At 37.6% G+C, this 8964-nt stretch overlaps 1 protein-coding gene and 1 long non-coding RNA gene across 2 annotated transcripts in view; one reads left to right on the plus strand and one right to left on the minus strand.

Moving 5' to 3' along the window:
- Nucleotides 1-8964, minus strand: part of LOC310727291 (myosin-7-like) — a 59735-nt gene that overhangs the window by 34189 nt on the left and 16582 nt on the right. Inside the window, exons 1-28 of the mRNA XM_083543588.1 lie at nt 8661-8770; nt 8465-8505; nt 8149-8359; nt 7589-7732; nt 7338-7494; nt 7217-7244; nt 7021-7126; nt 6827-6919; nt 6625-6688; nt 6418-6516; nt 6212-6315; nt 5918-6056; nt 5547-5665; nt 5324-5473; nt 5062-5232; nt 4668-4977; nt 4494-4570; nt 3028-3233; nt 2730-2853; nt 2473-2609; nt 2125-2380; nt 1786-2028; nt 1529-1705; nt 1187-1332; nt 995-1085; nt 521-910; nt 302-428; nt 105-223 (exon numbers count right to left, since the gene is read on the minus strand). Of these exons, the coding sequence (XP_083399714.1) occupies nt 105-223; nt 302-428; nt 521-910; nt 995-1085; nt 1187-1332; nt 1529-1705; nt 1786-2028; nt 2125-2380; nt 2473-2609; nt 2730-2853; nt 3028-3233; nt 4494-4570; nt 4668-4977; nt 5062-5232; nt 5324-5473; nt 5547-5665; nt 5918-6056; nt 6212-6315; nt 6418-6516; nt 6625-6688; nt 6827-6919; nt 7021-7126; nt 7217-7244; nt 7338-7494; nt 7589-7732; nt 8149-8349 (3978 nt within the window). The 5' untranslated portion in view covers nt 8350-8359; nt 8465-8505; nt 8661-8770. Of the gene's footprint in view, nt 1-104; nt 224-301; nt 429-520; nt 911-994; nt 1086-1186; nt 1333-1528; nt 1706-1785; nt 2029-2124; nt 2381-2472; nt 2610-2729; nt 2854-3027; nt 3234-4493; nt 4571-4667; nt 4978-5061; nt 5233-5323; nt 5474-5546; nt 5666-5917; nt 6057-6211; nt 6316-6417; nt 6517-6624; nt 6689-6826; nt 6920-7020; nt 7127-7216; nt 7245-7337; nt 7495-7588; nt 7733-8148; nt 8360-8464; nt 8506-8660 lie in introns of the transcript that reaches the window.
- Nucleotides 3246-4582, plus strand: LOC310730947. The gene is made up of 2 exons (XR_014535029.1): nt 3246-3903; nt 3941-4582. It is a non-coding gene; the product is annotated as an uncharacterized lncRNA (long non-coding RNA).

The following is an 8964-nucleotide window of genomic DNA, read 5'->3' on the forward strand; positions in this document are numbered from 1 at the left end:
AAAAAAGTGTTTGGATTATTATATATATATATATTATTTTATTTTATTTTATTTTTTTGCATTATTTTATATTGCACTGTTCAAAGCACCAATTGTAGAAATACCTTCACTTCCTCTTCAAGTTGTCTCTTGAGATCCTCAATCTGCTGTGTAAAGGACTGCTTGCATCTGGTCAGCTGAGAGACCAACGAATCCTTTTCTTCTAGTTGTCTTGTAAGTTCGCCTTGATTACAGATTGGTTTCAGTTACCTACGTTCATAACACCTAGAACACACACCACTTTCTTTAGCTTAGTCCTTACCATTCTCTGTTTGCAGTTTAGCTTTTTGCATGTTGAAGTCATTGATGCTGCGTTGTGCTTCCTCATATTTAGTTCTATACTCAATCATCTGGTCCTCAAGTGTCCTGCACATCTTTTCAAGGTTTGTCTGCACAAAGTATAAAGAAACTCAATATTATGGAAAATAAAAAAGTCAAAAAGCTGCATGTCTGTATAGACTATATAATTATTCAATGTTACCTTGGACTTAACAATCTGCTCCATGTTGGAGACCACATCATCCAGCTCTAGTCTCAGTTCACTCTTTTCCTTCTCAAGCTTCTGCTTCACTCTCTGAAGGTTGTCGATCTGCTCTCCCAGGTCTGCTACACTGTCAGCATGTTTCTTTCTAAAAGTTGCAGCAGTGGCCTCATGTTGCAGGGTGGCCTCTTCAAGGTCCCTACGCAGTTTCTGAAACTCAGCCTCTCTCTTCTTGTTCATTTCAATCTGGGCAACAGTGGCACCACCAGCCTCCTCCAGCCTCTCACTGATCTCCTCCAGTTCCCGAGCCAAATCTGCCCTTTGTTTCTCAATCCTTGCACGAGCAGCTCTCTCAGCCTCCAACTCTTCTTCCAGTTCTTCTATGCGGGCCTACAATGTAAGATTTAATGGTAAGCACAGCTGAAGGGTTGAAGGAATAAGAAAACTCATCATCCCAGTGATCTCTCAGGTTACCTGCAACTCTTTAAGTTTCTTCTGGAGTTGGGATGCCATTGCTTGTTCATCCTCGATTTTGCTGTTGAGCTGGCTGATCTCAAAGTCTTTCCTAAGGTTTTAATAAATATAAGTGCATAATGGTACCCAACATAAAGTTTAGTAGTAGTTTATTGTTTCACTAATATTCTATGGTTATTGTTAACAGCTTACTTTTTCAGCCTTTCCTCCATCTGTTGCTTGTCATTTTCCAGGTCCATAATATTCTCCTGAGTCAATTTTAAGTCGCCTTCAAGTTTTCTCTTTGATCTCTCAAGGTCCATGCGCAGTTTCTTTTCCTGTTCCAGTGATCCCTCAAGCTGAAAAAAATATATAAATATAATAACTGAATATCTCTTTTTGGGAGATTAATAATTTATACCCATAACTGTGTAATAAGTTGTTAGAGAAGTGAAGAAAAGAGTGCATGTAGATGTAGATGTAGAGGACGGAGTAGAATGGCGAAGTATGATCCGCTGTGGTGACCCATAATGGAACAGTGAGACAAGTACTAACATCATCAACTTGCTGCTCAAGTTTAGCTTTGGCTTTGGTCAGAGTGTTGACTTTGTCCTCCTCACTCTGCAAATCATCCAGTACTTGCTGATGTGCTTCCTGGAGAGCTTTTTTCTCCTTGGTCAGCTTGGCAATAATTTCATCAAGAGCTGCCATTTCCTCAGTCATATTTTTAACCTGGTTTGAAATACAAGAATAGCATATAAATGGACCATTTTAAAAATCCATTCTGCAAACATTATAATAGTATAACCTACCTTATTTTCAGTGGCATGTTTTTCCTTCTCCACTTTGGCCAGGGTCAGCTCCAGATCATCAATATCTTTCTTCAATTCAGAGCACTCATCCTCCAGCTTTCGCTTCTTAGCAACCAACTCAGCATTCATTTCCTCTTCATCTTCCAGTCTCTCAGTCAACTCTTTGCTTTTTGCTTCAAGTTGGATTTTATTTTTGATTAATCCCTCACATCGCTCCTCAGCATCACAAAGATTGTCTTGCTCCTGTTTATGCATTTATTATCATTTAGTATACATTTCTTTTATGAAATTCTCACTTTATCATAATGTTAATTGTTTCAATAATTACTGTAAACTCACAGTCTGAACTTGGAGTTGAAGGTCATTTTTCTCTTGCAGAATTGTGACCATTTTCTCCTCAAGCTCCTTTCTGCGAGCTTCCGATTTGGCATAGGCTTCTTTTAGTTTCAGGAATTCTTCCTTCATGTTAGCCATCTCTTTCTCTGCTTCTGCTGACCTTAACAGTGGTTTAATCTTAAAGTAGAGTTTCATCCAAGGCCAATTCTTGACCCCCATGAATGCACGGATATTCCACTGGATCACAAGCAATGCATCTCTACAAGATCATACATAAAAGTTTTAGGATATTGGTAAGTTATTTAATACCAGTCAGCCACTTTATCAAAAATAAACAATACACAAAATTACCGCCGCTCAACAATTTTCTGGAATTCCATTCTTGATATAAGACCACGAGCCCGGGCCTGAATACCAGTGAGGATGAGAGCCAGACGTTCATCTCTCATCTCCTCAAGGAGACCCAGGAGACCAGCCTTGAAGAACACCTTTGTGATTTAAATCATAAGAATGATTTAATTAAGGTACATAATATAGACGGAATCTGGGCAAATTAACTTTTTCCGCCAGTCTGGGTGAACTTTTTTTTACATGTAATATAATAGCACCTTGGTGTGGCCAAACTTGTATTGGCTGTGATCAATGTCCAGGGATCCCAGCAGCTTTTCTGCTCCCTTCCTGCTGTCCATAAACTGACCTTCAGGGATAGCAGCAGGATTTAAAATGCGGTATCTAAAATAACAAAATAATAATATTGATCACTTTGGAAGGTGCAGTTGTAGAGGCACAAGTGTCAAACATGCATATGGTCTTTGTCTTTTTAGAAAAAATGTTTATCAAAATTATTATATAAAAATATGTCTCTAGTGTGTCAAGCATTAAATTAATGGGTAACTTAAATGTTACCTTTGTTTGAAGTCACCATACAGGACCCTGTTGGGGAAGCCCTTCCTGCAGATCCTGATGCCCTCCAGCACACCGTTACAGCGCAGCTGGTGCATTACCAGAGGATTCTCCATGGATCCTGGAGTCTTTGTCTCATTGGGGATGATGCAGCGCACAAAATGAGGATGAGTTGATTTCAGGTTGGTCATCAGCTTGTTTAAATTCTCCTAAAGATAGAATAAGCATAGCACATTATAGCTGGCAATGACCACCCAGTGGTGGGTGGTCATTGGCAGCAAAGCCTTCTCTGCTGGCCTAAACACTATCAGAAGCACTGTCCTACATTTACGACCTAAATTCTAATATTTGTTCCATGAAATTGTGTTAATTTATTCCCAACAGTTTATTCTCTTCTTTTCGTAGCATTTCTCTTGGCTGCACTGCTTCCAGTACGTGTATGTTAGATTTTTTTGTCCAATCAGATTTCAGCCTCTATGTGCTGCCATGTCAATCTAATCTGCCCAGGGCCTTCAAAGTCTGTACTGAGGACCTTTTTACCTTAGTCTCTATAATAAATACATTTGTTTCTTTAATCAATCAGATTTCAAATTCGCCTCACAGGGCAGCTAGCTGGCCTAGAATAGCGTCAGCATTTTTCCTTCCTCTAAATGGTTGGTCAGAATGAAACTGTTACAACTAAGTTTGACTGGACAAACACATCTGTAGCGATCTGCACACATCAGTACATCTGTGTTAGACTTTTTTTACACCCACAATAGCTGACGGAGGAAGAGAAATTGATTTGGTCTCAGACATTCTTATAAATTCATGGCAGACTTTTCCAGAAAAGATAGACATAGTGAGTTGAGGTCGGCCAACCCTGAAGCTAGCTAGCTTGTCTCAGCCCGGGAAAGGGTTTGTTCTCCACTTCTAGATTACTAACTTACTAACGGTACCACTGACTTACAGCCTCTGAGTAGCGGTGCACATTATGAGTATGCATTTTGAGTCTGCATCTCTGGTGAGTAGGTTGTATTTTATTTAATTTTTTTTATGTTTTAATCATGTTATTAGACAAATACTGATTCTGAACTGCTCCAGATGATGTAAGTGGCACAGTTGCGGTTGTAGTGTAGAGGTTTGGAGCTTGCTTTAGTAAAATGGTATTCACGCTCCATATGCAAAATTACTCTCTCTCTGTAATGCCACACATTGTTATATTGCATTTTTGTATTGTATTGATGTATTGTAAGAAACTGCGCCATGATAGTGGTGGTATTAAGAGGTGGATTAAGTCGGGTAAGTCCCCACTAAAGGCTCAGGTACCAAATGCACGGTCCGCCACTATACTATACTAATATATAATTTTATAGCTATTGTAGATAATCAGCCAATGGTCTAAAGCTGAAAACATATACATATAGTTTAAAGGACTATTTTAATCATGTAATAATTTTTGTAAAAGTATTTCTAAAACTAAATCTCACCCTGTGAAGCGCAGACACAGTCTGGAAAGAAGAGCCCTTTTTCTTCTTTTCTTTTGCTTTTCCACCTGATTCCCCAGCTATAAAAATAAAATGCATGTTACAATCACAAAAACAGACCTTAAACTGAAATGTTGGTTGCTTTATTACATTCCTCAGACATCAACGCTATCTTACTTGTATCAACACTAGCATAATTAGCAAAAAGGATAGAGAGCAATTTCATGTTGGATTTCTGGTACAGCCCCACAACAGTCTCATTGAGGGGATCCTTGTTCTTTACCAGCCAGTTGTTAATGTTGTAGTCAACAGTGCCAGCATAGTGAACCAAGGAAAAGTGAGCCTCTGGTTTTCCTTTTACAATCCTGGGCTTCTGGAAGTTAGCAGATTTGCCCAAGTGATTGTCATAAAGCTTAGCTTTGAATGTGGCATCACTGGCTTTGGGAAACATGCACTCCTCTTCAAGGATAGACATGATACCCATTGGCTACAAAGAGAAAAAGTGTTTATTCACCCAAACTGTGTTTGTTAATCTCAAAACTCATGAATTTAACTTCACATTTATATTGACCTTTTCAATGAGATCAATACAAGCCTGCAAGTCCATGCCAAAGTCAATGAACTCCCACTCAATGCCCTCCTTTTTGTATTCTTCTTGTTCCAGCACAAACATGTGGTGGTTGAAAAACTGCTGCAACTTCTCATTAGTGAAGTTGATACACATCTGTTCAAAGGTGTTGAACTAGAGCAGAAATTAACATATGTAAATGATAAAAAGTACATAAATAATTGAAGAAAAAAAAGTATTGAAAAAAGTAGAAAAGAAAAATTACATCAAAGATCTCGAAACCAGCGATATCCAGCACACCAATGAAGTACTGGCGAGGCTGCTTGGTGGCCAGAGACTGGTTAATTCTTATAACCATCCAAAGGAACATCTTCTCATATACTGACTTTGACAAAGCACCAATTGCATAGTTCACCTAAAAGATAAGAGTAGTTTTACTTTCTATATCTTGAACATGACGTGTATTTATTTTCATAAAGCATTATTACCTGCTGCACATTCTGTCCTTTGGTGACCCACTCATTTCCTACTTTGACTCTGGGGTGACACAGAGACTTGATAAGATCAGCACAGTTCAAGCCCATTAGATAAGCTGATTTGTCGGCATCTAGATAGATAGATAGATAGATAGATAGATAGATAGATAGATAGATAGATAGATAGATAGATAGATAGATAGATAGATAGATAGATAGATAGATAGATAGATAGATAGATAGATTGATTGATTGATTGATTGATTGATTGATTGATTGATTGATTATGTCAAATGCCTAACCTACAACACACCACATATTTTAAGCACAGTATAAAATTATAAAACACTTTAGCTATTCATCTAATCACAGGTTTCTCTGACCTTCAGTGCCATCAGCTTCAGCCTGCTCCTCTCTTTGCTTCGTTTTAAACTTCATGTTGCCATAGTGCATAATAGCACCAATTAGTTTGTAAATGCTGTTCTTTTCTTCCTGAGTGAAGCCCAGTACATCAAAAGCTTCCTATAGAAAAAACATGGAGTGTCTTTCTTAATATAAGACAAATTACAGATGATACCTGTTCCACAGTGATGCATCGGTACAACTAAAACTTAATCCACTTAATATACTTGCACTTAAGGCCCCAATAGTTAACCTAGAAAATACTTTATACGTACATCAGTAGCCATCAGCTCATCACCATCATTAATAGAGGCTACTTGAGTCTCTCCTTGGGAGATGAAGGCATAATCATAAGGGTTGGCAGTAATCAGCAGCATTTCTGTAACAGAGGAAAGAGAGTTTTGTCGAATGGTATGTATACATGGAGTTTGTGTCTTGAACTGCATCAAATGCTGAATTAATTTTGATATTTCTAGCTGACCTAGCATTTCAGGTTTCTTCTGGGACAGGATCTGATAGAAGATATGGTAGTCTCTCTCAGCCTTGAGCTGGAAAGTCACACGAGACTTCTCTAGAAGATCTGTATCACCAAAGAAACATAAACAGTGACCAAATGTATTGACATTGATCACATGTTAACTAAATAATAAAAATTAAGAGAATTGGTTTTCTAAAAGAATGCCCTTACATGTCTCAATATCAGCAGAGGCAAGTTTTCCAGTGGCACCAAAATGGATTCGGATGAACTTGCCCTATTAGACAGAATATATTATACATAATAATATCATTTGTAAAAAAAAAAAAAAAAAAAAAAAAAAAAAAAAAAAAAAAGAAATAAAAAAAAACGGCAATAAAAATTGGTAATAAGATGTATCCTTTGTAACACTCACAAAACGAGAGGAGTTGTCATTTCTGATGGTTTTGGCATTACCAAAGGCTTCTAGAGCAGGGTTACACTGGATGATTTGATCCTCCAGAGTACCCTGAAACCAAAATATTCAAGAAATATGGTTATGAAAAGGAATTATTTATGCAGTGGTCAATGATAACATGTGGTAGATATTTTATTCAAAATTTTCTTAACCTTCTTGTCACTAGTTTCCTTCCTGGCAGTACCACCAGCTGCGATGCTGGCAAAGTACTGGATGACTCTCTTGGTGTTCACAGTCTTTCCAGCACCAGATTCTCCACTATCAATAGAATTCCAATAAAATGTTTATATTTTTAGTAAAATAATATTGTAATAATTGTATTGGAGTATCTTGGCTTTAGAAACTTACGTGATAAGAATAGACTGGTTTTCCCTGTCTGAAACAAAGAATGTTTACTTTTTTAAAGAAAGGATTTACATATTAAGTGATTACAAAAGCACAGTCTATATTTTGAATAAGATGTATTTACCTGAAAGCATGTACTGGTAGGCGTTATCAGAAATAGAGAAGATGTGAGGAGGAGCTTCACTCCTCTTCTTGCCTCTGTAGGCACTGACAACTTCTTGATTGTACACTGGCAGCCACTTGTAGGGGTTGATAGTGACACAGAAAAGTCCTGAGTAGGTCTGTTGAGTAGGAAACCAGAGTTTACTATTTTCAGAGCCGTACAACAAAAAGGTTAGAGTCTGTATGAATGAGAACTTTGCATGCACAACTCACGTAGATCATCCAGGCTGCGTAACGCTCTTTGAGGTTAAACAGAACAGCAGGTTCATGCAGGAAGGTGAACATCGCCATGTCCTCAATTTTATCGTACTTTGGCGGGTTCTGAGGGTGAACATCACACTCCTTCACAGTCACAGTCTGCAGAAAAAGGTAAATTGTATGTGCAAAATATACCATATTTTATGGCAACATTGTTTTCAAATATTTGAATTTTAAATGTTAAGTTATAAGTAAACTTTAAAAATAGATTGTTTCTGAATACTGCTTTGTTGCATTTAATTTGATTCATTTGTAGTGTCTCAAGGCAGCTTTACAGAGATAAACAGGTTATAAAGTTGTATAAAATAATGTATAGGTTAAGTGCCTATAAGTGTGAATACGTGTAATATGTTGGTTGAATTTTTAAGCCATTTAAACATTTATAAATCCACTTCTTTGGTTTGAAAGGAGCAGATGTAGAGGACAGGGTAGTATGACAGATGATTTGTTGTGGTGACCCCTAACGGGAGCAGCAGAGAAATGAAATGTCTATATCAGTGGGCTTTATATCTTACCGTTCCTTTAGAGGTTTCACAAGTGAGTTTGTCACCATCCCGACTGATAATTAAAGCCTTAATAAACTCTTCCTCTTGATCAGGGACAAAGCATTGCTTCTTCATGTCGAATTGCCGAGTCTGGGCTTCGAGCCGCTCCTTATCTGACTTTCGCAGATAAGTAGCTGCAGGCCCAAACTCTGCCATATGAGCATCCGACATCTTTCACCCTCTAAATAATTTAAGAACATTTATTATTTTGTTGATAAGATACAAAAAAATAAAGGAAAATTATTTATTTTACACTGTTGTTTACGTAAAGCTCAAGCTCACTTACCTTTGCTGTTTCTGATCTCCTAGAGTTGATGGTATACTGCCCTGAGATGAAAAAATCAGAAAATATAAATTAATGTAACATCTCAGAGGTTTTAGAATGTGATACAGGATTTAAAACAAATTGCTTAGTTCTCTACACCCAAAAGCTTTCTAAAAAATGAGTTGCTCTTGGGGGCTGGTCTCCTCAGACAACTCACCGTTAGATGACACAATTTGAAGTTAGCCTTCATCGAGTCACTCCTCTCTCCCTTTTATAAAGCAAAGGCTCCTCTATATATGGCTGCTGGCACCATATAATGCATTGTATTGTCTCAGTATGGTAATCAGTAATCAGTATGGTCAGCAAGGATCCCTGCTGGACTAATAAAATGCTGTAGATGTCAGGTTCACTATGTATTGCATAACAGGGAAAAAATGCACACAGTGACAGAAGCCCAGCACAAGGTCAGATGACATATAGGTAATTTATATTTGAAAATAAACATGACCTTATATGTAAAA

This window comes from Silurus aristotelis (assembly GCF_946808225.1).
Source record: "Silurus aristotelis genome assembly, chromosome: 1".
In the NCBI taxonomy this organism is placed as follows: Eukaryota; Metazoa; Chordata; class Actinopteri; order Siluriformes; family Siluridae; genus Silurus; species Silurus aristotelis.